Source organism: Panthera tigris, chromosome E1, assembly GCF_018350195.1.
Source record: "Panthera tigris isolate Pti1 chromosome E1, P.tigris_Pti1_mat1.1, whole genome shotgun sequence".
NCBI classification, from domain to species: domain Eukaryota; kingdom Metazoa; phylum Chordata; class Mammalia; order Carnivora; family Felidae; genus Panthera; species Panthera tigris.
In genome coordinates, this window is record NC_056673.1 from 37,088,236 (window position 1) to 37,112,235 (window position 24,000).

The 24,000-nt window shown below is 58.0% G+C and overlaps 1 protein-coding gene across 3 annotated transcripts; it reads left to right on the forward strand.

Moving 5' to 3' along the window:
* Positions 1 to 338: 338 nt before the first annotated feature.
* On the forward strand, positions 339 to 17,024 carry OSBPL7 (oxysterol binding protein like 7). Of its 3 annotated transcripts, none has more exons than XM_042967071.1 (23): positions 339 to 492; positions 1,816 to 1,970; positions 2,087 to 2,212; positions 2,398 to 2,451; positions 3,087 to 3,200; positions 3,558 to 3,668; positions 3,789 to 3,906; positions 4,555 to 4,658; positions 5,029 to 5,121; positions 5,207 to 5,339; positions 5,422 to 5,516; positions 5,706 to 5,801; positions 6,916 to 7,053; positions 7,603 to 7,696; positions 8,358 to 8,605; positions 9,634 to 9,771; positions 12,964 to 13,027; positions 13,155 to 13,233; positions 14,893 to 15,037; positions 15,141 to 15,285; positions 15,375 to 15,501; positions 15,705 to 15,827; positions 15,979 to 17,024. In XM_042967071.1, the coding sequence occupies exons 2-23, from the start codon at positions 1,896 to 1,898 to the stop codon at positions 16,085 to 16,087; spliced, it is 2,529 nt and encodes an 842-aa protein (XP_042823005.1). In that variant the 5' UTR covers positions 339 to 492; positions 1,816 to 1,895; the 3' UTR covers positions 16,088 to 17,024. The 3 variants fall into 3 exon arrangements, with proteins under 3 accessions (XP_042823005.1, XP_042823003.1, XP_042823004.1); XM_042967069.1 differs by having other exon boundaries at positions 1,872 to 1,970; XM_042967070.1 differs by having other exon boundaries at positions 1,875 to 1,970.
* Positions 17,025 to 24,000: the final 6,976 nt, after the last annotated feature.

Here is a 24,000-nt window from a genome sequence, read left to right on the forward strand (position 1 = left end):
TGCTGGCTCCAAATTTTGCAATCTATTTTCAGATGTAAAACGAGAGGCAGGGGGCGTTAATAAGGAAATGGCCTTGGGTACTAACTAGGGTCAAGGCCATGCTAGTAGGAGTAAACCCTTTACCACCACTGGCTTGAGGCCAGCAGCTCCCCAGTCCTCCGCGGTCTATCTGGAGCTGCGCCCAGTGGGGACTCTGCCCCCACTCCCAAGCTACCTCAGTGCTGGGGAGTCCGCTCAGCCCTGAGTCCTCCCGGGAGCAGGGGGGCAGAGCTGAGCGGCCGCCCGGAGCTTGGCGGGAGGAGGGGCCGGGAAGGGGGAGGTGGGGAGATCCGGCTGGAGGGGAGGCTCCGACGTCTCCTTCCTTCCTGGTTCCTGCAGCAGCTGCTGCCACTGCTAGGCTCCGTGAGGAGGGAGCGGGCGACTCGGAGACGGTGACTCAGAGGCGGAGAGGCGCGCGCGGGCCAAGGAGCACTGGCGTCCATGGACCCTGGGGTAAGGGGCCCGCGCTGGCTTTGGCTGACATACCCCAGGCAGGCTTCTTCCCACCTGAAGCTGGCGGGTCTGCCCCTCTGGAGACGGGGGTGGGAATGGAAGTGGAAATGGGGCACCCACCGGGCTCCCCTCGACCCTGCACCCTCTACTGACAGAGCCCCCCCACCCTCCACCCGCCAGCAGTGAGGGGCCAGGATTCTAGGGGGCCAGGAAAAGGACACAGAGATACCCAAACACCAGAAGAGTTTGGGAACTTTCAATGGCCAAATGCAGGAGTTTTACCCCCCCGGGTCAGCCTCTCGCACTCTGGGCCCCTCCGTCCCTACCTCCTGGCCACCACTACCCCACCGCATCCCTGTCCCTTCCCGGCCTTCGCTCCTCAGGTGCTTGCTGGCTCCACTGGAAGATCTGAGCTGTTTCCCCAGCCTCGGGCCAGCCTCGCCCCTCCAGTCCCCTCCCTGTCTCACACACACAGAACCTCATGCATTATTGATCTCCTCGAGGAGCCAGGATGGCCAGGGCTGGTGCCAAGGGCGCCTGTGGGCACTGCTGCGGGACCTGTGTGGACCTTGGCATGTTCTTGGCCGCCTCTTCTCCCGCCCACAGTGCCTCAATGGGCACTGAAGCAGGGTCCCCTGCTTTCTCCGGGTGGGTGTTACTTCTCAGGAACCCCAAGGACCGGGATGGTAGAATGGAGGCTTTGAGGGGCACCGAGGGTCTCAGGTGGGCATCCTACGGTGGAGGCACAGAGAACAGTGGGGGCTGGCTCAGGCCTCAGTTTCCCGATGCCGAAGACAGAGGATCTGGAGACTGATTAGCGGGGAGTTGGGATGACAGAGAAATCTCCCACCCACAACAGCAGGTGGAGGAGTGTCCAGGGGTCCTGGAGGAAGAGAAGCTAGATTGAGATCTTGCTTGTCCAGTCTCGGAATTCCTCTGCCCTGTTTTAGAGTCTCTTTTTTTTACTCCCATGCCTCCTCTCTGCTCCCCCCCGCACCACACCCCCCGCCCTAGGGAATCTTCCAGAGAAAGCACCAAGTGTTTCCTAGAGCCTGAGAATGTGGGCCCAAGGTGGGGCTGGGCGGACTTTTGTGGTTGTCTCTTGGCGCTGGCCTGCGGACCGCGTGCTAGTCCACCTCTCCGGGAGCAGTGGCCACAGCTGGAGGGTGTAGACAGGGAAACCCGCCCAGGGTGGGGAAGGGACAGACTCAGAGAGACATGGCAGGTGAGCAGAAGATGTTGGTGAGCCCTTATCTCAGAGGGTTGGAGGCGGGGAAGGTGATAGCAGGGTCTGTGCTAATGGGGTCTCTCTCTTGCTTCAAGGGTCCCCTCAGGACAAGGTGACATCCTTCTCCTTCCACCCTGCTCTACCTTCTCAGCAGGGAGTGGCTGCTCCCATCTCTATGGACTTCCAGGAGAGGGTCCCTAACTCCTTGGCCGAGAGCATTCAGTCTACAAAGCCCAGCAGTGCCCTGCAGGTCTGAGATGGGGAAGCAGGCAGTGGGTGGATAGAGCTTGGCCCCAAAGTGGGGGGGGGGGGGCAGATTTGGTCACCTCACCAGCTGCTTTCCTACTTCTCTGTCCTGGACTGCAGGCCTCTGAGCTGTGGGAGGTAGAGGAGGAGCCTCGGGGCAGGCTGGGAGCAGAGGGTATCATGCCCGAGAGGCAGGAAGGCCACCTGCTCAAGAAAAGGAAGTGGCCTCTGAAGGGCTGGCACAAGGTAGGGTGGGCTGGGCAAAGGGAGGGGCCAGATGCAGAGGCGAGTGGGGGATGGGGGGGGGGAAGGGTGTAGGCAGTACTGGGTGTGTGTGTGGAGGAGAAGAAAAGTCCATGTGTGTGGTTGCTCTCTCCCCATACCCTTTTCTGTCGGCCTCCTGGGTTCTCGTTCCTTCTGGGCAAACACAGAGATACTTTGTGCTTGAGGACGGAGTCCTTCACTATGCAACGACGCGGCAAGAGGTGAGTCAGGGCCTCTGCTGGGGGTTGTGGGCCGAGTGTGGGCCCAGAATGGTCTGCACGGACAGGGGACTTTATCATCTTTTTTTTTTTTTTTTAATGTTTGTTTTATTTTTGAGGCAGAAAGTGACAGAGCATGAGCAGGGGAGGGGCAGGGAAAGAGAGGGGGACACAGAATCCGAAGCAGGCTCCAGGCTCTGAGCTGTCAGCACAGAGCCCGATGTGGGGCTCGAACTCACAAACCGCAAGATCATGACTTGTGCTGAAGTCGGACGCTTAACCGACTGAGCCACCCAGGCGCCCCAGGGAGCTTTATCATCTTTACCCTTGTTTCATTCTGGTGCTGGGGACAGGAACTAGAGGCCGGCATCCTCAGGATCTCTTTCTGAGAGGGTGTTTCCCTTCTCAGCCTTCGCGTTGCTGAGATTAGTTTTCCTTGCTCTCTGACTCCCTTGTTCAGAGTATGACTTGACGTAGTGGGGTGCTCTGTGCACCAGAGGACAACTGACAAGTCCCTGTTGATGCTGTGAACCTGCTGCCTGGCCCTGGAGCCTAGGGTCACCTCAGGGAGATGATGGCTCTGGGGTCCCGGGGGCCTAAAAACAGTCCCATTTTTCCCTGCCCACCATCCACCCTAGATCACCAAGGGGAAGCTTCATGGCTCCATTGACGTCCGACTGTCTGTTATGTCCATCAACAAAAAGGCCCAGCGCATTGACCTTGACACTGAAGACAACATCTACCACCTCAAGGTGACATCCCTGGGAGCCAAGTTGTGGCTTGGGCCCCAGCCCAGCAGAGACACTAGGGCACACAGGAGAGAGGGGCGGGTTGAGGGTCTGTCCCTGAGGTTGACAGCAAGGGAGTTCCCATCGTATACCACAGCCAATGGCAAGACGTCCCTCTTGGTTGTTACATGAACAGGTGCAGAGCTAAGGGCTCGGTCACCCCGGGGAAGCTGCGCTCTGTCTCCCTGCAAGGAGCCTTTGCACAAGCCGGGGACGACAGGGAGACACTCTCCTTGCTTGGGAAGCAGAGCCCCAACTTCTTGCCCCTGTGAAGCAATCCTTCCTTTCACGCTTCCCTCCCCCTCTCCGTCCCTTCTGCAGATCAAATCCCAGGACCTCTTCCAGAGCTGGGTGGCCCAGCTTCGTGCCCACCGCCTAGCCCAGCGCCTAGACATGCCCCGAGGCTCGCTGCCCAGCACCACTCACCGGAAGGTAAGGGAGGTCCTGGGGAGGGGGGGGCAGTAACATGGGGACTCAGGGGTGGGGGCTTCAGGGAACTGCGAGATCCACGGAGGGGGTGCTGCCTTGCCTCACTCTTGACTCACCCCACAGGCTCCTGGTGCCCAGCTTCCAGCAGCAGGCAGTGCTTCGGCTCTCCCTGGGGTCGGACCTCGGGAGAAGGTGTCTTCCTGGCTGAGGGACAGTGATGGGCTAGACCGCTGCTCTCATGGTGAGGGGCCCCTGGCACTGTGCCTCTGTGGGCGGGACGGGTGCCATTGGGTCTAGGAGGTGTCGGCTGTCACGAGGAGGTGGAACCGTTACCTCCAGCCCTGCCTCCGGGAACCTGGGGCCTCCAAGCCAACAGGATCTCCTCGGGCCTGCCCTGGGGAGCACCAGCCTCACCGAGAATGGCGGGGGCTTGTGTCTCAGGCACATAGACAGGACTCGGGGCCGGGGCTCACGGACAAGAAGATACAGAAAGCCAATCGGGGAGGGGTCCCGTGGAGTAGTGTCAGAGAAGGGGTGTGCTCTAGAACCCGTTCCTGGAGTAGGCAGCTGAGATGTTGGCCTGGGAGAGGGAGATGGGGAGGTGCCACCAAGTGGGGACAGAGAGTCAGGGCCACCCCCACCCCGCACCCTGTGCGGAGGCGGCAAAGTTAAGGTATGTTATGGGGACCGAGGATGCCAGCCCTCTTGGGAAACCAGTGGCGGGAACTGGGAACTGCTTTGGCGTCCTGAGCCGAGGAGGGGGACGCGGTGTCAGGGTTTCTGTGGCCGCCCGGCTGAGATGTTAGGAGGAGGAAGGGAAGCCGAGGGACAGACTCTGGGGCACCCAGGCAGTGTTGGGAGAGGATATCCTCATTCATTCTTCCCGCAGAGCTCTCTGAGTGTCAGGGGAAGCTCCAGGAACTACACAGACTCCTCCAGAGCCTGGAGTCCCTGCACCGGATCCCCTCGGCCCCTGTTATCCCCACGCACCAGGTGAGGGCCAGGGGAGGAGACAGGGCCCTGCCCAGGGGACTCCTGCTTGCCGCCCTCACCCTCACCACTTCCCCGGGACAGGCCCCCAGGCCCCCTCGTGTGCTGCGGTTTCCTGGAGAGCTGCACATCTGCCTAGCTGACCCACCTCCCGTGTCCAGACGGCCTCAGGGTTGTCTCTCTGCCCCTTTGGAGTGACCCCTGCCTGCTGTACCCACGCCTCTACTAGGGTGTCATCTTCTTCCTCTGGGACGTCAGATGTCTCTGTGCCCTCCTCCGTGGCCATCTTCCCCTCTCCTGGCTTTCATGGTTGCTGCCCTTTGCCCCACCCTGAGTGAAACTCACCCCTCACCTCCCGCCTTCGACTTGCCAGGCCTCAGTGACAACTGAGAGACCCAAGAAGGGGAAACGGACCAGCCGCATGTGGTGCACACAGAGTTTCGCCAAGGACGACACCATCGGACGGGTGAGGTGGGGTGTGGACCCCAAGTCACCGGGGTGGGATATCCTGGAGGAGGCTGTCACCTTCGACCCCTCTCCCTCACCCCCAGGTTGGTCGTCTCCACGGCTCTGTTCCCAACCTGTCTCGCTACCTGGAGTCCCGGGACCCCTCAGGCCCCCGCGGGCTGCCACCTCCAGACTATGCCCACCTGCAGCGTACTTTCTGGGCCCTGGCCCAGAAGGGTGAGTGCATGCTGGAGGGCGGTGGGGGGCAGGCGGGGAGAGGGAGAGGGAGAGGAGTCTGATGCCTGCCCTTGCCCCGCAGTGCACAATTCCCTCAGCAGTGTCCTGGCTGCCCTCACTGCTGAATGGGACCGACTGCGGGACCTGCACCAGGGTTCAGAGCTGTCGCGGATGGGGGTGAGGCTCAAGGACAGGGGAGCGTGTGGGAGGAGACGGCTTGAAGCTGAGGACCGCAGGCCTGGGGAGGAGAGCGGAGCTGGGTCTGGGGAGAGTGGTTGGCGGAGGCAATCTGCGCAGAGGGCAGTATCGCGGGGCGGGGAGGGCTTTGTCCTCCTGGCTCCCTGTCCCCTCACTGTCTCCTCGCAGGTCTCTGAGGCCTCAGCTGGCCCGAGGCGCCTCCACTCGCTCTCCGTCTCCTCGGACACCACTGCAGACTCCTTCAGCTCCCTCAACCCTGAGGAGGTAGGAGCCGGGCTGGGTTGTGGGAACCATTTCTCCTGCACCTTCTTTCTTAGCAGAAGTGAAGGCATGGTTGGTCTTCAGACGCAAAACAGGGCCCAGAAATCCTAGCTCCAACCCAATTCATGTAACATTGGCAGCAGCCTCACCTTGGTCATTCCTGCCCTGCCAGTGTGCAGATTGCTTATACTTTTTTTTTTTTTTTTAAGTAGTGGAGCCCAACTCAGGGCTTGAACTCAGGGCTCTGAGATCAAGACTTGAGCTGAGATCAAGAGTTGGAGGTGTAACCGACTGAGCTACCCAGGCACCCCAGAGTGCTTTTACTATTTTTTTTAAGAGTTATTTATTTATTTTTTAATTTGAGAGAGAGAGAGAGAGAGAACGCACAAGTGGGGGACAGGGGGAGAGAGAGAGAGAGAGAGAGAGAGAGAGAGAGAGAGAGAGAATCTTAAGCAGGCTCCACACTCAGCACAGAGCCCGATGTAGGGCTCCATCCCATGACCCTGGGATAATGACCTGAGCCGAAATCAAGAGTCAGACACTCAAGTGACTGAGCCACCCAGGTGCCCCATGCTTTTGCTTAATTCAGTCCTATGCGGCCATGATCCTTACCCTCAAGTTCATGGTGGAGGAAACTAAGACTCAGAGACTCTGACCAATGGGCCCAGGATCCCCCAGTTGAGGATTGGCTGAGCTGGGACTTCTGTGTTCTGAGCACAGACTCTGGGGCCGGGCTCTGTGGGTTTGAATTTGGCTGTAGTGCTTGGCGGCTTTGTGACCCTGAGCCTCAGTGTCCTGGTCTGCAAAGTAGGGGGTCATAACAGTACCTACCGCTTAGGGTAAGTGTCAGGATGGACTGCATTGATGCACACGGAAGGCTTGGAACCCATCTCAGAGTGAGTGCCTAGGCCATGTGAGCGGCTCTTATGGAACCCACGTTCCCCTGTCCCAGGCCCCAGTTCAGCCGCCACACCTTCGTATCCCACCACACTCTCTCCCTTCTGCGTCTTCTGCTTGGTGGGCTCCACACTCAGGCAGCGAAAGTCCCCAGTATGCTTCCCTCTCAAGGGAACTGTCAGGGCCGGGGAGCCCTGCCTGACACCTGTCCTTCCCACAGCAAGAAGCCCTGTACATGAAGGGGCGGGGGCTGACCCCCCAGCTGTCCCAGAGCAGCGTCCTGTCCCTTGCTGATTCCCACACAGAGTTCTTTGATGCCTGTGAGGTTCTCCTCTCTGCCAGCTCTTCTGAGAATGAGGTGAGGTGGGGGACAACCCTGGGAAAATTGGGATGGGGTCCAGAGAGACTAGAATTTGTAGATTCCCAAATCCTTTCTAACGCCTCAGCTGCTCTCTCGGGTAACACGTCCAGACCTGTTGGGTTTGTGTGGCCCTGCTCAGAAATCTGCTGGGGACCCTTCCTTTAGTTTGATGTGCTTTATCCCCGTGGGGTCTTCCCGAGACTGCTGCCGCAGCCCTACCCCAGCCCTCTTCCTGTGAGCGGGTCAGCCCCAGCACTTCCCCTAGCCCTGAACCCTGGATCTCAGCAATGCCCTGCTACCTTTCCTTGGTGTTCGCCAAGTCCCTGTGCTCCCTCCCTGCAGGGAGAGGGCCAGGCGTCCCCTCCCAAAGTGGCAAGGCACACTCCATGATGTCAGTCTTAGGGCTCCGATCCTCCCCTCCCCCAAATATGTGTCTTCCCCCTTCCCATCAAAGGACTAGCTGGGCAGAGTCTTGCCAGGCCCTGGGCACTGCCCAGCTGCCCGGGGAGGCCCAGTCTGCCCAGCCTGTCATCTGTCCTGGCCCAGGGCTCAGAGGAGGAGGAGTCGTGCACCAGTGAAATCACCACCAGCCTGTCTGAGGAGGTGCTGGACCTCAGGGGAGCTGAGCGCTACCAGAAAGGTACTAGCTGGGTGTGCAGGCATGGAGGGGTTTGGAGGGAGGTACAAATCGTGTTTGTCCACAGCCCAGACCCCTTGGGAGGCAGTCTATTGTGGTGACTGGTGGGCTAACAGCTTAGGGTGACCCCAGGAGATAAGGAAGGCTAAGCTGTGAGCTACAGAATGTTCCAGGAGCGGCTCCCCAGGCGGGTCGGGCTCAGGCCTGGGGGCTGGCCGTCAGTGCGGTCTTCTGAGAAGGCTGGCATGGGGCCTGATACAGAGGCAGATGGTCCCACCTTGCCACTCTTTAGCAGTGTGGCTTTGGACACGTCATTTTACTTCTTGGAGCCTGTTCCCTCATCTGTAAAATGGGCTGAATAATCTGTATCCCAACATTGGTTTCTGTGTTTATGGAGGGGGACTGAAGGCCAGGGTGGGGGCTCAGGAGGGGCTTCTGGGGTTCAGGGTTTCCAGCAGCGGGAGGTGCCCTCTCTGAGTGGTTCTCGGCCCTGCTACCCACCTAAATCCCCCCGGGGGCTCGACTGCAGAGCCCAGAGGGGTGCTTGGGAATGAGTGTATCTAGGAGCACCTCAGGATTGGGGGCGGCTCTGGGGTTGGCCTGTGTGCCCCCCAAGTCTGGATACCCTGCGGGAGGAAGAGTGACGTGGCCGGGTGGGGCCCAGGGGCGTGTGTTCCAGGGAGAGCTGCGGGGCCACCCCGTCGCCGCTGCCTGCCGGCGGCCAGCGGGCCAGGGGCTGACGTGAGCTTATGGAACATACTTCGGAACAACATCGGCAAGGACCTGTCCAAGGTGTCCATGCCTGTGCAGCTCAACGAGCCGCTCAACACTCTGCAGCGGCTCTGCGAGGAGCTGGAGTACAGTAGCCTCCTGGACCAGGCCAGCCGCGTGGCGGACCCCTGCGAGCGCATGGTACCCCGGGCACTCCTGGCGGGGCTCTTCCCCGCCACTGAAGCTCTACCTCCGCCAGTCCTTGCTTGTAATGGGGTGGCACCCCCCTTCTCTGCAACCCCCCAGGGGCATGTCCCCCGTATCCCCCAACAGCATCTGCCCGCCCCCCCCAGCAGCGGCATCTCCCCCTGTATTGGCATCTCTCCCCCCCAACAGCATTTTCCCCCACCCCCAGCGGCATCTCCCCCCACCCCCATAGCGGCATCTCCCCCCCCCACCAACAGCATTCTCCCCCACCACCAGCGGCATCTCCCCCCACCCCCGTAGCAGCATCTCCCCCCCCCACCAACAGCATTCTCCCCCACCCCCAGCGACATCTCCCCCCCTCCCCCCCCGTGGCATCTCCCCTACCCAGCGGCATCTCCTTGCCCCCAGCAGCATCTCCTGGCCTCCCGCCCCAGCGGCATCCCCGCCGGCCCAGTGGCATCCCCCCCAACCCCAGCTGCATCTCCCCGCCCCCAGTGGCATCTCCACCCGCCCCAGCGGCATCTCTCCGCCCCAGCAGCATCTCCCCCCCACCCCCCACCCCACCCCAGCGGCATCTCCCACCCCCTCGCCCCGTGGCATCTCTCCCGCCCCCAGCGGCATCTCCCCGCCCACCAGCATTCCCCCCCCAACCCCCAGCAGCATCTCCCCCCCCCCGTAGCGGCATCCCCCCACCCCAGCAGTATCTCCCCACCCCCAGTGGCCTCTCCACCCCCCCAGCGGCATCTCCCACCCCCCCCAGTGTCATCTCTCCCGCCCCCAGCGGCATCTCCCCCCCCCAACAGCATTCCCCCCCACCCCCAGCGGCATCTCCCCTCCCTTGTAGCGGCATCTCCCCCCACCAGCGACATCTCTTCCCGCCCCCCCCAGTGGCATCTCCACCCACCCCCAGCGGCATCTCTCTGCCCCAGCGGCATCTCCCCACCACCCCACCCCAGCGGCCTCTCACCCACCCCCCCCACCCCCCCACCCCCAGCGGCATCTCCTTGCCCTTCCACCCGCAGGTGTACATCGCGGCCTTTGCCGTCTCTGCCTACTCGTCCACGTACCACCGAGCAGGCTGTAAGCCCTTCAACCCCGTCCTGGGGGAGACCTACGAGTGTGAGCGGCCTGACCGAGGCTTCCGCTTCATCAGTGAGCAGGTGTGGGCCCCGGAAGAAGAGGGGCCCTCACGGGTGGCTGGGGCTTCAGAGGGGCCAGGGCGCGGGAGAGAGAGCTCAGGGCGTCTGGCTCCTGGCCGAGCCCTGTGCCACATGGCGGTGGTGCAGAGGGCTCTCTGCTCCAGGGAGCGCCCTGCCGAGTGTGGGGGGCGGACTTGAAATGGGGAGTTACTTGACTATGTTCTAGAGCTGGACCCTGGAGGCTCTGAGGCTGCCCTTCAGCCAGGAAGGCATGCTGTAGGGGCTGATCTCCACCTAGGTCTTGAGCTCCCTCAAGAATGGGGAGAATGGGAGGCTCCAGACAGGGTATGAGAGACACAGCTGGGTGGCAAGACAGCCCCAAGCCCTGAGGAGCCCTGCAGGCCAAATGGTTGCCTTCAATGGGGAGTCATCGAGGGTTTTAGGCAGTAGAGTGACAATGCTCCAAATTGCACTTTATAAAGATCGCTCAGACCGTGGTGTGCGGATGGGTCAGAGAAGGCCATTAAGAGGCCGTTTCAGTCATCCCTGTTAAGAGCTGACAAAGACCTGCACTTAGGCTGTGGCATCTGGATTGCGAGGACATTGGATTCAGGAACCGTGTCATGTTGCCCTTGACAGGACACAGTGGTCAGCAGAATGCTGTTACGTGTAAGAGATAGGGGAGGTGGTCGATGATAGGGAAAAGCTGGAGATGGCCTTGAATTTCTGGTTCGGGGGCTCCAGCAGGTGTATGGAAGTGCCAGTTAGCAAGATGGGAAGTGTGTGAGGAAGGTAACTGCATTGGCGAGACTCCTTGTCTACGTGGGCTTGACTTCCACGGGGAGATGTCCGGGAGGCCCTGGGCCGTGTGGGTACGGAGCTCCTCTGGGAACAGGTGGGGGCTGACAGACCCGGGAGTCACCAGCTTAGAGGACGGATGATGTCACGGGCTGCTCACGGGAGAGGGTCTGAGGAGGGTGGGCAGGGAAGGCAGAGGAGCTCCGAGGCCAAGTGCGGGTGGATGGTCCACAGGACTTTGACGGGGTTGGTTGGTTTACTGAGTGAGGGAGGTTTCTGAGAAGGGCTGTGGGCCGAGGCCGGGTTACAGCGGGTGGCTAGGAAAAAGAAGTAACGTAGGGAAAAATGAGACTTAAAAAAAATTAAAATTAGGGGCTCCTGGGTGGCTCGGTCGGTTAAGCACACAGCTTCAGCTCAGGTCATGATCTCATGGTCTGTGAGTTCAAGCCCTGCATTGGGCTCTGTGTCAACATCTCAGAGCCCGGAGCCTGCTTCAGATTCATATTCTCTCTGTCTCTCTCTCTCTCTCTCTCTCTCTCTCAGAAAGAAATAAAAAACATTAAAAAAATTAAAATGAAATGGGGCACCTGCCTGGGTCAGTCAGTGGAATGCACCACTCTTGATCTCGGGGTCATGAGTTCGAGCCCTGTGTTGGGCGTCGAGCTTCCTTAAGAAAAAAAAAATTAAAATAGAGAAAAAATGCAGTTTATTTTCAAAACAGTTGACCGGGAGAGAAAGAGGAGAGAGAGAGAGGGTTTCGGCCAGAGGTGGGGATAGAGCTGAGGCAGGTGTTTTGTTCGTTTAGATTTTAAGTGGTTTTTAAAATATAGTGACAAGTTCGTCCAGTACAGGAGTGTGTACAATAGGAAATGAGCCCCAGCTCCTTCTGAGGAGATTGCTGCTGCCAGTGTTTGTTTTGTGCGTACGTGAGCAAAAGTGTGTGCATCCAGAAAAGAAAGGTTTACTCTTTTTTTAAAATGGAAGAAACAGGAAATATTTCTTTAGTTTTTTGTTTTGTTTTGTTTTTTAGAGAGAGAGGGCGCAAATGAGTGAGAGGCAGAGAGGGAGAGAGAGAAGCAGCGTTCAAGGTCACCAGATGCCGGGCTCAAGCTCACGAACCGTGAGATCATGTCCTGAGCCAGAGTCCAATGCTTAGCTGACTGAGCCACCCACGCGCCCTGATATTTCCTTAAAAAAAAAAAAAACATAAAAAAGTTTATTTATTTATTTTGAGAGAGAGCAAGGACAAGCAGGGGAGAGGCAGAGAGAGAGAATTCCAAGAAGGCGCCCTGTGTCAGCACAGAGCCCAACTCAGGGCTCGATGTCATGAACTGTGAGATCATGACCTGAGCCTAAATCAAGAGTCAGACACTCAACTTGGCTGAGCCACCCAGGCACCCCAGGAGATACTTCTATTTGGAGAGAAAGAGAAAAGTAGAGGGAAAGGCTGCAGAACAGTGGGGTGGAGGAGGGCGGAGCCTGCAGGAAGGGGTGTGAGGCAGCTGCACCAGGAGGAAGGTCCAGGCCTGGCAGTGGATTCAGGGGGCTGGGGTCAGGGTGGGAGCCATAAATTGGTGGGAGGAGTTGCCACCTCTAGTCTCCCTCTGAGGGTGGGCGTGTCAATGTGGTTTGAAGGTGATGGGTTGGGTGTGGGTCCTCAGAGAAGGATTGGGCCCAGGTGTAGACAGAGTGTAGCATTAGAAGTTTCCAGGCGTGTGCTCCGTGTGTTCCTCGGCTCCGTGGGGGTGAATGAAGAGCAGGGAACCAGGGGCGGCACAGAGGAGGCCGATGCCAGGTGTTGTGACCAGTGGTGGCAGAAGGTTGTGGAGGGTGCTGTGAGAAGGTGGAGGTGACAGCAATGTCAGGCAGGGGGACGGTGGTGGAGCAGGGCGGACAGGGCACAACAGAGCCGAGTGGCTGAAAGTCTTGGGAGGAGTCATGGACCACAGGGAATGAGAGAGGCAAGGCTGCAGGCTTTGGGATACCCAGGTTCAAGTTCCAGATATGGAGCCGTTCCAAGGAGGGCAAGGCCAGGGTTTTTTTTGGAGGCTGTGACGACGGTGAAGGAGAAAGCAGTGAGGGAAGAGGGCCCCCAGGAGGGCTGGCTTTCAGGCAGGGCACGGGAGGAAGCCTCATCTGTCACTACTAGAGGACGTGGTAGCCTTGAACAGGGGTCCTGGGGCTCCAGAAGGGAGTGAGTGAGAAGGAAGCATGTGAGGCCTCATGGGGACAGAGAGGGCAACAGAATCTGGGTGGTGGCTGAGGATGACAGAGACAAGAGACCTGGAACCAACTGGTCTTCTGGTTTGGAGAGGAACTGGGATTGGGGATAAGGGACTTTGGGGAGCCCTGGGGTGAGGAGCAGACCCCATAATCCTCAGGGGCAGCGTCAAGAGACCTTCTTTGTTCACCAAGGTCTCCCACCACCCTCCCATCTCGGCATGCCATGCGGAGTCTGAGAACTTCATCTTCTGGCAAGGTGAGGAATGGGGGGGTGGTGAGGGGTGGGGAGGCGGACATGAGGGTGAAGGGCAGATGGGGGAGGGGCTGGAACACTCTCTGGTCTCTTTTCTGCCCTCCCTCTCCCTCTCCCGACCCAACTCCAGACATGAAGTGGAAGAACAAGTTTTGGGGCAAATCCCTGGAGATTGTGCCTGTGGGGACCGTCAATGTCAGCCTGCCCAGGTGGGTGTCCCTAAGGCCCCAGCCTATGGGGCTGCTAAGGTCAGCAGCCAGGCCCAGCCTACGGGCCGTCTTCCAGGCTGGGGTGGTGAGGTGATAGGGGCAGGATCGAAAGGTCTGGCCTGAAGCTGGTTGCGGTGGGGTAGTGTCTATATGTTTCACACCTATTTTTGCAGCCGTTGTGCATACAGAAACAGGAAAAATCCTAGAACGGTAGAGCTGGAAGGGCTCACTGAGGTCATCTGATGCAGTGGCTTTCACACTCTCTTGACCGTGACTCACAGTAAGAAATCCATTTGAGACTTTAAGCCAATGCGCAGATGCACCCACCCTCATACACAGACCCACAGAGACCTAAGTTGATCTCAGGACTGATCGCAAACCACATTGGAAACACTGTCCTCTAGCTCATGTCATTTTCCAAGTGGGGACAGCAGCCAGAGAAGAAGGGGGCTTACCCGGCATGGTCCAGGAGTTAGCGAGAGGCCAGTCCAGGGCCGGGAAGATCCTGGGCTTCAGAGTTAGAAGTTCTGTCTGGCAGCTTTGATAATTATGCACGCAACAAAGAGGCTTAATGCTTCAGAGCCTCCCATCCGCTCTTCCGTGAAATAAGAGTAATGAGTAGAACCCAGAGGAAGGGGGGATTAAACAGGGTAATGTGTGAATGGGCCTACCCTAGTCCCTGCACCCAAGGGCAGGGACTCTGTGTAGTTATCCCTATGACGTAGGCACTCAGGAGCTTTATCAATGAATGGAGACCTGTTGACTCAATATTTTTTGTGAGGGCTGTTGTGCTTTGTAAATGTGTTATCCTTTTTGTTTTGTTCATATATACATATATTTTTTTAATTTTTTTTAACGTTTATTTATCCTTGAGACAGAGCATGAACGGGGGAGGGGCAGATAGAGAGGAAGACACAGAATCGGAAGCAGGCTCCAAGCTCCGAGCCATTAGCCCAGAGCCCGACATAGGGCTCAAACTCACGGAATGCGAGATCGTGACCTGAGCTGAAGTTGGACGCTCAACCGACTGAGCCACCCAGGCGCCCCTATATATTTTTTTAAATATTTATTTATTTATTTATTTTTAATTTTTTTTTAACGTTTATTTATTTTTGAGACAGAGAGAGACAGAGCATGAACGGGGGAGGGTCAGAGAGAGAGGGAGACACAGAATCTGAAACAGGCTGCAGGCTCTGAGCAGTCAGCACAGAGACCGACGCGGGGCTCGAACTCACATACCGCGAGATCGTGACCTGAGCCGAAGTCGGACGCTTAACCGACTGAGCCACCCAGGCGCCCCTTTAATATTTATTTTTGAGAGAGAGCGCATGCCTGTGCACAAGCAGAGGAGGGGCAGAGAGAGAGAGGGAGAGAGAGAATCCCAAGCAGGCTCTGTGTTGTCAGCGCAGAGCCCAACTCGGGGCTTGAAGAGGAGTTCGACCTCATGAGCTGTGAGATCGTGACCTGAGCTGAAATCGAGAGTCAGATGTTTAACCGACTGAGCCACCCAAGCGCCCTATAAATATGTCATCCTTCACGCAGAGGCAGAACCAGGACCGCAGTGTTCCTTCCACAGACCCACATGACGGGCATCCTGGCTCAGGGTAGCACTTGTTCCCGGGGCCAGCCAGCTGCCCTCCCCTGCTCTGTCTCTCTCAGATTTGGGGACCACTTTGAGTGGAATAAGGTGACGTCCTGCATTCACAACATTCTGAGCGGCCAGCGCTGGATCGAGCACTATGGGGAGGTGCTCATCCGGAACACGCAGGACAGCTCCTGTCACTGCAAGATCACCTTCTGCAAGGTGGGCATCCCCACCCTGACCCTGCCTGTCTGCCGCCAACAGCTCACCCTGGGGGACGGGAGGGGACACCTCCCTAAGTCCCCTGCCTCCACCCCCACCCCAGGCCAAGTACTGGAGCTCCAACGTCCACGAGGTGCAGGGGGCCGTGTTCAGCCGGAGCGGCCGTGTCCTCCACCGACTCTCCGGGAAGTGGCACGAGGGGCTATACCGGGGATCCCTGCCCGGCGGTCAGTGCATCTGGAAACCCAGTAAGTGGCCTGGTCAGGGAGGGCCAGGCAGGGGTGAGGGTGCCTATGGCACAGTCCACCTGCCCCAGCCCCTTGCCTTCCCCCCCCAGACTCCATGCCCCCGGACCACGAGCGAAACTTCGGCTTCACTCAGTTTGCCTTGGAGCTGAATGAGCTGACGGCAGAGCTGAAACGGTCACTGCCTTCCACGGACACGCGGCTCCGGCCAGACCAGAGGTCAGTGTCAGGTGGGCCCCACCCTGGAGCCTCTGGGCTCCTCCCTCTTCCACATGAGCTTCCGCATCCAGCTTGGCCTCTTCTTCCCTCTTGGCGTTGCCCCAGGGAGATGGGTCCCATCTGGGGGCAGAGCTGGGCAGGGGACAGAGGTCTTGGGTTTGGCAGGAGGGGGCAGTTCCCCTGACTGCCATGTGGATGCTTAGGTACTTGGAGGAGGGGAACATACAGGCCGCTGAAGCCCAGAAGAGAAGGATCGAGCAGCTTCAGCGGGACAGGCGCAGAGTGATGGAGGAGAACAACATCGTCCACCAGGCTCGCTTCTTCAGGTACCTCTGCCCTCTCCCTAGGCCTCTGCCGTCCAGGCTCCTTGCCACCTCCCATACAGCCCCTCCTCACTCTGAGTGGGGCCGGCTATGGGAGGCAGCGTCCGGGGACCCTGGCCTTAGTTCGGGACGTTCACCCCTCTCCTTCCCCCAGGCGGCAGACAGACAGCAGTGGGAAGGAGTGGTGGGTGACCAACAACACGTACTGGAGGCTGCGGGCCGAGCCAGGATACGGGAACCTGGATGGGGCCGTGCTCTGGTAGCCCTGGCCCTCGGGGGGCAGGAGGCTCAGGTTCCTCCCTCCTGCCTCTACCTCCCACGGACACACGGGTGAGGCCAGGCTTCCCCACTCACCGCCCTGGAGACCAAGGGGGCAGCCCTGGCTTTGTCCCCTCTGCCGGCCAGAGGGGCTGCATCCCGGCCCACCGCCCACCCCCTGTTTGGGGTGGGAAGCAGGATTCGTGCTTCCCCAGTCTTGTTTTCCCAGACAACCAGCATGTAAGACCCTTCTTGTTCTGTCATTCCCCTTCTGTCCCCTTTGGGGTACTTGGGGGAGACTCCAGGCTCTCCAGGATCTGTTCCCCATTTAGTGCCTTCCTAGGACACAGGGGACCCCTTGATGCTCCCCAGGCTTCCTATGCCCAGGGCTCTGGCCCCGGCTGTGCGGTTGGAGTGAACGAAGGAGAAGAGATGGCCTTTTCTCCCACCCCCTGTCCGTCCCATCCCTCTCCAGCATCTTCTCCCCCGTGCCCCGGCTCAGCGGGGCTCCCTTTGCTCGGTCCTTGGCAGTCTCTCCCATCCTCCTGGATCCCCGTCTCCCAAACTGCAAAACGCCTGCAGCTTCTGGCTCCTTCGGCCCTGGTCCTCAAGCAGAAGGGAACTTCAGTCACAGCTCGGCAGGTCCCCGCTGTGTGGACAAGACCTGTCCAAGAGGCGGGGAGCGAACTGAGCCGGCAGGGTGCCTGGCCTCAGACCCCCTGGGAGTGAGTGAGCACGCGTGAGAGTGTGAGTTTGTGTAGGAGTGTGTGCATGTGTGCGTGTGCCCGTGTACTGCTTGCAGGCGAGCAGGGTTCCCAATGTAGCCCGATGGCCCCTGCTGGGGGTCCGCCACTGTTGCTCATTTTCGCACAGTCTGCCTCTGATTAAGGTGAATCGCAGTGACATTCCAAGCTCCAATAAAGACAACCCCGAACTTGGGCCTGAGACCATTCATTTAACGTTTTTTATTTATTTTTGAGACAGAGACAGAGCATGAACGGGGGAGGGTCAGAGAGAGGGAGACACAGAATCCGAAACAGGCTCCAGGCTCTGAGCAGTCAGCACAGAGCCCCACACGGGGCTCGAACTCACAGACCGCGAGATCGTGACCTGAGCCGAAGTCGGCCGCTCACCCGACTGAGCCACCCAGGCGCCCCAAGAGACCATTCATTTAAAAACACGTGTGGTCAAGCTCAGTGAAGGCTCACAGCTCCCCACTCCCCTGGGCTGAAAATCCCCTGTCCTCTCTCCCTTAATCCCCACATCCTGTCCATTCTCTCTCTCGGAGGCCTGAGCTCTGGTCCCCTTCTCTGGATTGCTCCTGGCTTAGGCTGGGGCCCTGAGCGACCCTTGCCTGGACTGTCACCTCACCGCCCCTCTCCCCTGCCCAGGCACCTCCGTTCTGATGCTGGCTTTCAGGGTGATATTTTTAAAAAGAGATGGGGTTTCCTCATGCCTGTTTCAAATATATCCGTTGCTCCTGGGGACCTAGAGGAAAAACCCACACTCTTTAACCAGGCTGAAATCTGTGGTCCGTGTCCCCCTCTGGCGTAGAGTGCTGACCCCCACACCCAGCATCGATGGTCAGATCTCCCACCCCAGATCAGTGAGTGTCCACGGAGAGATGGGAGCAGAGGTGGGGGCGGGAGAGTTGGAAGGGGCCAGGGAACAAGGCCAGCTACACATCTCCTGCTCCCCTACCCAGCCAAAGCTAAGTTTACATCTGAGCTCTGTTACCAAAGCTGTGTGGTCTTGGTCAAGTGCCTTCTCTTTCTGTTTGGAGACTTTGTTCCTTCATTTGATTTCTCTCTCTTTTTTTTTTTAAAGGGTGATTTATTTAAAAAAAAAATTTTTTTTAATGTTTATTTATTTTTGACAGAGAGAGAGAGACAGAGCATGAGCGGGGGAGGGGGAGAGAGAGAGGGAGACGCAGAATCCAAAGCAGGCTCCAGGCTCCGAGCTGTCAGCACAGAGCCCAACGCGGGGCTCGAACCCACAGACCACGAGATCATGACCTGAGCCAAAGTTGGACGCTCAACCGACTGAGCCACCCAGGCGCCCCTCCTTCATTTGATTTCTTGTATGTCCAAGGAGAATGTATGGGAAGGGGCCCAGGCTCCTGATCTCATTAGCTGCCTCAGCCCCTCACCCTGTCTTGTGGCAACAACAGGCCCCCAAGCCCTGCTCTGGTTTGATGGCTGTGCCAAGAGCACGTCACACTTTCTCCGGGGGGGAGGGGGTGGCAAGAACAGAGGGGACTCCGGAGCCACGGCCGCCCCTCCAATCCTAGTCCTTTTCCTCTCCCCAGCCCCCTCCGCATTTGCACAGTTTATTTCCGGAGGGCGTGAAGTTAAAATGAATACGCTCATCCTGACACTACGTACCAGAAAGAACCTCAACCCACTCCAAAAAAAAGCCAAAGCTTGCCCACTTTCAGGGATTGTTTTTTAATACAAGGTGCACTGCCCTCCTCCCCAACCCTTTCCACTCAGAGCAACGCAGCACCTGACTGACCGGCTTGTGTTCCACTTCCACATATTTTTAAGAACTAGAGTTTCAGATGGACCAAACTCTGAAGTTATTTTTCAAACGGAGATAGGAGACTAGCCACTTCTCTGCCCACGGGAACCAGGCCCGCTGTGGCCTGACCAGCATCCTCCCCAAGCCCGGGGTACCAACTCACTGCACGGGGGGCGGGGGGGTGGGGTGGGAAATGGTCAGATTGGTGAGACTTCTCCAGCTGGAGGACTGTCGTTTTCTTAGAAACCCTCCCCATCTGGCCAAGGTTTGGTGGGTCATCACGGACAGGGCTCTCAGGGCAGACTGAGGGGAGTCTGGAGCTCCGGCCCCGGGCTGTGCTCTGTGGACTGTATGTGCGGGGCCCAAAGCAGCTGTGGGCACAGGAGATGGCGGCCACCTTTCAGCTACCAAGAAGACGCGTGCGGGGGGTCCTCAAGTCCAGTCTGAGGAAGCAATGGTGAGCCCCATTCTCAAGCCTATCCCAGTCTAGTCCGGTGAGACACAGGAACACTACTCACCACTGGGCTTGGGGCAGCCCCCCCCCCACTCCCCAGACCTGGACCCCCAGCCTTGGATGGGAGAAATGGCAGGGCTGGGACAGAGGGGAGGAGTATGGGCTTAGAGGCCCCAATCTTAGCTTGGGAGAGGTGTGAGGTAGAAGGCACCCAGTTTGTAAAGCCAGAGACCTACATCCCTGGATGAGTGAAGGTCAGAGCTTGAAGAGCAGGGAAATGCTTGGGCCCAACAATGGCGGCAGAGGCAGGGGGAGCCAGGCAGGAAGCGTCAGTCCTCACCTCACACACTTTGGGCCCTCCAACCCCAACCTTTCCGCTCAGAGAAATGGTCTTTTTAAAACTTATCAGTTGAATAACTGGTGGGGATGCCTGGGTTGTCAGGGGCAAAAAGGCCAAGAATAACTCCTAACCCCCCAATACCCTGAATCTTCTGAATAAATGGGTGGTTTAGGGTGCCTGTGCGTACGTGTTGATAATAAACCAGAGAAGGGAAAGACTGCTGAGCCGGTCAAGAAGCTAGGTGTCAAACATAAACAGACATTAAAGGGGCGAAGACAGATTTTATTCAGGAACCACTGACAGTGGGGCAAGTTTCATTCGGTCTGTGCAGAGGAGACTGGGCATTTCGAGGGAGAATGAGGGAGGAGGGAGGGGGCGAGCAAGGGCTCCAGTAGTCAAAGAAGTGAAAAATTACAAAGGATTGGCCAGTGTAAATGCAATGAGGCATCAGGGGTGCCTGCTAGCTTGCAGTGATCAAAGTTGGATCCTGTCCTCCCACAGAGCCTGGGAGACAGGCCCCAGCCTTCCTGATGATCACATTTCAAAGGAATGGCTTCCAGGTCCTTGAGGAAGACACTCCTGAGTGTAGGAGACACGTGTATACCTCAAAGGGACAGAGGAAGGAGTCATAATTATAAGCCCTTTCAGGTAAATGCTCTAAGAACGGTAAGTCAGGAGCCCCTCATCAGGTGTTTGCGAGGAACAAACACTAAATTCTCCAGGCAGCACTGAGCTCTCTCAGACAGGCATCTTAAAGAGGTCTCCTAGGGACATTCTAGGGACACGGCCCTGTGCTTCTGGAAGCCGTGCTGGAGTTTGGTGAGGGGATTGGATTGATTTGTTATGTGCTGGGTTCTGCCACTCTCAGGAGCACTTCACGTTCCCTCCTTGAGATCAGGGTGAGGGCCTGATCCCCCTGAAGCTGGAGTGCCTGTTTAGGGCGCGGAAGGAGGCCAACAGGCCAGCACTTGCCTCCCTGCTGAGGTGGATGGGGTGGGGGCTTTCCCCCACCCGCTCTACAGCAGACAAAAGGCAATCAGTGGGGGCAGTGGTGGGTGCCCACAGCCCCTGACCCACGCCATGGTATAAAATCCTCAGTTTGCAGAAAGGACCCCCTCCATATACATCAGGGTACTGGAACCATCTTTAGCAACCTCAGGTGAGTCCAAACCGTTGTCACTTTGCCCCATGATGCCCGGACCCCGGGGATGCTGGATCTTGCTGGTTCCTAATATGACAGGCCTCTCAAAATGATGGGTGGGCTGGGCTATGGGAAGGGTGTGAATAGAAGAAGAAATTGGATTAGGCAGGAGAGAGAATGGGGATGAGAGTTGGCTTCAGAGTCTGGGCATCTAGGACCAAGGCGGTGAAATTCTTCCAGCACCCTCAAGAGGGCGCCTGCGTCTCTTGAAAGGACCAATTCAGGCACATCCTGAGCCCACCTGGCAGATGCCTGCACCCACTATCGGCTCAGATTCAAAGGCCCCCAAGAATCTGGCAGTGTCTGGGTCCCAGCTGGGCAGTGATAAACAACAGTGGAGACACTATCAGCCCACGTTCCTGCGGATTGTCAGTGTGCTCAACCACTGCCCACCTACACTTTTCAGACGACACACTGGGGTAGGAAACTCCTTCTCTGGGAGACCCAGGTGTCCTCAACCACTCCTAGAGACTGCCCAGGAGGGCCGGGGGAGGGTGGTCATTGCCTCCTCTCTTGCCAGGTAACAGCCAGTCAAGGACAACGGGTCCAGGATCACACTCCCACACCTACACACACACACACACACACACACACACACACACAAAGCTTTCACAAGAGAACTTTTCCCTGGGTTTCTGCTAACAGCCCTCCTGCTTGTGCAGCCCCCAGAGCTATCACACACTGGGACAGGAACCATGATGGTGCCTCAAGGGGCTAGGATCCGTGGGTACCCGGAATTCCTGACCAACTGGCTTCCAGGTCACAGCGCAGGTATCTTTCCCAGGTACACCCTGCCGGAGATTGTGCCGGCCACTGCCTTTACCCCCTCCCAATGCATGACAGACATGGGGGTCAGCCATTGGCCGGGGGCCAGGTCTCCCTGCACTGGCCAGGAGCTCAGAGGAGTGTGAGAATTCTAAATTCCAACCAGGCTTTTCAGGTCCTAATGAAGTTATATTTTGCGAAGGCTGGAAGACAGAACCTATTTTAAGCTATTAGCTTGGTTTGTAATCTTTAAGTATTTAACATATGGTGTATGGGCTCGTGTTTGTACTCCTATCCTGGGCCCTCCAAATGTTAGGGGCAGGGAGGGAGGAGAAGATTCTTTGCGGTGTGCTTCTGAAGGGTATGGAGGCAGGGGGAGCGGTTCACCTGTGGCCTCCCGGGAGGGATGACATTGGGAAGAGAAGGAAGTAGGCCACAACCAGTTTGGCAAAGAGGTCTTGGCTGATGTGGGAAGCCATCTCACAGAGGGGCCCAGGAGGTGGGAAAGGCAGGTCCTATTTGCCCTCTCTCCCTCCTCTGTCATTTAACAAGGCACTCCAGGCCCAGGGTAGCCTCTCCCCTCCTCCCTGGACCACCAGAGGCTGCCATACTTCTGTTCTGCTACCTGCCAGGCAGGGTGGTCTGGGAAGAGCACTGGACTAAGAGCCAGGAGATCTGGCTGAGGCCCGGAACTCAGCTCTCCCGGCTCTGCCGTTTCTTCCCTGTTTCCCCCTGTGGGCATAATCCAGTGGGCATAATCCACTGCGCAGTGGAACGACCAACAAAGGTGGCTTTAGAGGATGTGGGCTGGCGTCACCACGGGCTCTGCTGCCCCCACCGGTCCCGCCTTGCAGGCAGGTCCTCCTGGAGAGAGGGGAGCAGAATTGAGGGCGCGAGTGTGCAGACACCAGCGGGTGCCCTAAGTCTCCCAATACTTTTTTTGCCAAAAAAGGAGTACAAAGTATCTCCCCAAATGGTGAGGGGGTTCACACACCGGTCCAGGGGTGAAGGGGCAGCACCTTTCATCTCTGTGGTCCCCTCACCATCAGTCCCTGAGACAGAGCCCAGCATCCTTCTGTGAGCTGACTCATCCCCTCCCTAGTTAAGGAGCGTCGGGGCGCGGGAGCTCCGGCCCCACCCGCCTCACAAGCACCGGAAAACCTGGCAAAAGGGGCCAGAAGGTCCTCGAGGCCAGGAAGTCCAGGCTGACAAAGTTGAAGGTCGGGGGAAGGGGCGGAAAGAGGCCCGCGCCCCCAGGCATCGCCTTCACGCGCACTCCCGCACCGACCCCGGCGGGGGGCAGGGAGGGGCCGGGCTGGCGGGCGGCCGGGGAGCGAGCTGACTACCGACTTCGCGGGAGCCCGGCGACCGGAGCCGCGCCGCCCAGCCCGGCGATCGGCTGCAGCGGGCCCGGTGGCCGCGGGGCGGAGCCCGAGGACCGGAGACGCGCGTGCGCGGGGCCTCGGCCGCGGGGTGGGAGCGAGCGCGCCGCGTCCTCTGTCTTCTCTGCCCGGAGCTGCGCTGGCGCCCCGCTTCCCCCTGACCAGCACTGCCGGGCTCGGGACGCGTCCTCAGACCCGGTGGCCCGCCGCGGGGAGCCCGCCTGGGACGCGGGACGGGAGGGCGCGGGGAGCCCGGGCTCCGGGGCGGGACCGAGGGGGCCGGAGTCATCTGCGCACACCAAGGCGGGTCCCCTCCCCTGCACGGGCACCAGGGACCCTGCCCCCCCACCCCCAGCCTGCAGAGACAGCAGGCCCCGGGCACCCCTATCCTGGATGGCCTCCCCCAACACAGCATCCTCTGCCACTAGCCGCCTCCATCTCAGTGGGTTTGCGATGTTTCAGGGGATAAGTATCTGGAAAAAGGTGTCTTGGCTGAGCGGAGGATGGAGAAGGGGAGGCACGGGACGGAAGAGCCACAAGGGGTGAGAACAAGAGGCTGGAGGCAGGGATATCTGAAGGCAGAATAATTTAGGGCCGCGTGTCTGGAGAGGTGGTGACTAAGTTCTCTTCCTAGGTTGTCAGTTTCTCCTTGTATTTCTTTAAAACAGCATAGCACACGGGGGTGGGAGGGAGGGGAGGGTGGGTGATGGGTATTGAGGAGGGCACCTTTTGGGATGAGCACTGGGTGTTGTATGGAAACCAATTTGACAATAAACTTCATATATTGGGGAAAAAAAAACAACATAGCACAAGTTTTTTGTTTGTTTTTCCCCTCCTCGTCCCTGTTAAAATTAATGCATGTTCATTGTTGGACAGTTACAAAGTAACAAAAAAGAGTAAAGCAAAAATACAAATGGCTCACAATCCATATCCCAGGGACTGACTTTCTTTCTTTCTTTCTTTCTACTTTTTTAATTTTATTTTTAAGTAATCTTACGCCCAACATAGGGCTAGAACTCCCAACCCGGAGATCAAGAGTCAAAAACTCCACTGACTGAGCCTCCCAGATGCCCCCAGGGACTATCTTTCAAAGATTAACATTTTTTTCCATAAATGTTACATGATCACACCGTATGTGGTTTTGCACCCTACATCAGGATCACATTCCCACATCCTTCAAAAACATGATTTTTAAAGTATGTGGAATATTCCATTGGAAAATAAGAGGCTTAGACTTATAACCTTTAAAATATATC

Bases quoted from the DNA above. Each gene is read 5' to 3' on its own strand.
- OSBPL7 (XM_042967069.1), top strand. The intron at 9,772-12,963 runs GTGTGGGCCCCG...TTGTTCACCAAG, and splicing joins TCCGCTTCATCAGTGAGCAG to GTCTCCCACCACCCTCCCAT. The intron at 15,828-15,978 runs GTACCTCTGCCC...TCCTTCCCCCAG, and splicing joins CACCAGGCTCGCTTCTTCAG to GCGGCAGACAGACAGCAGTG.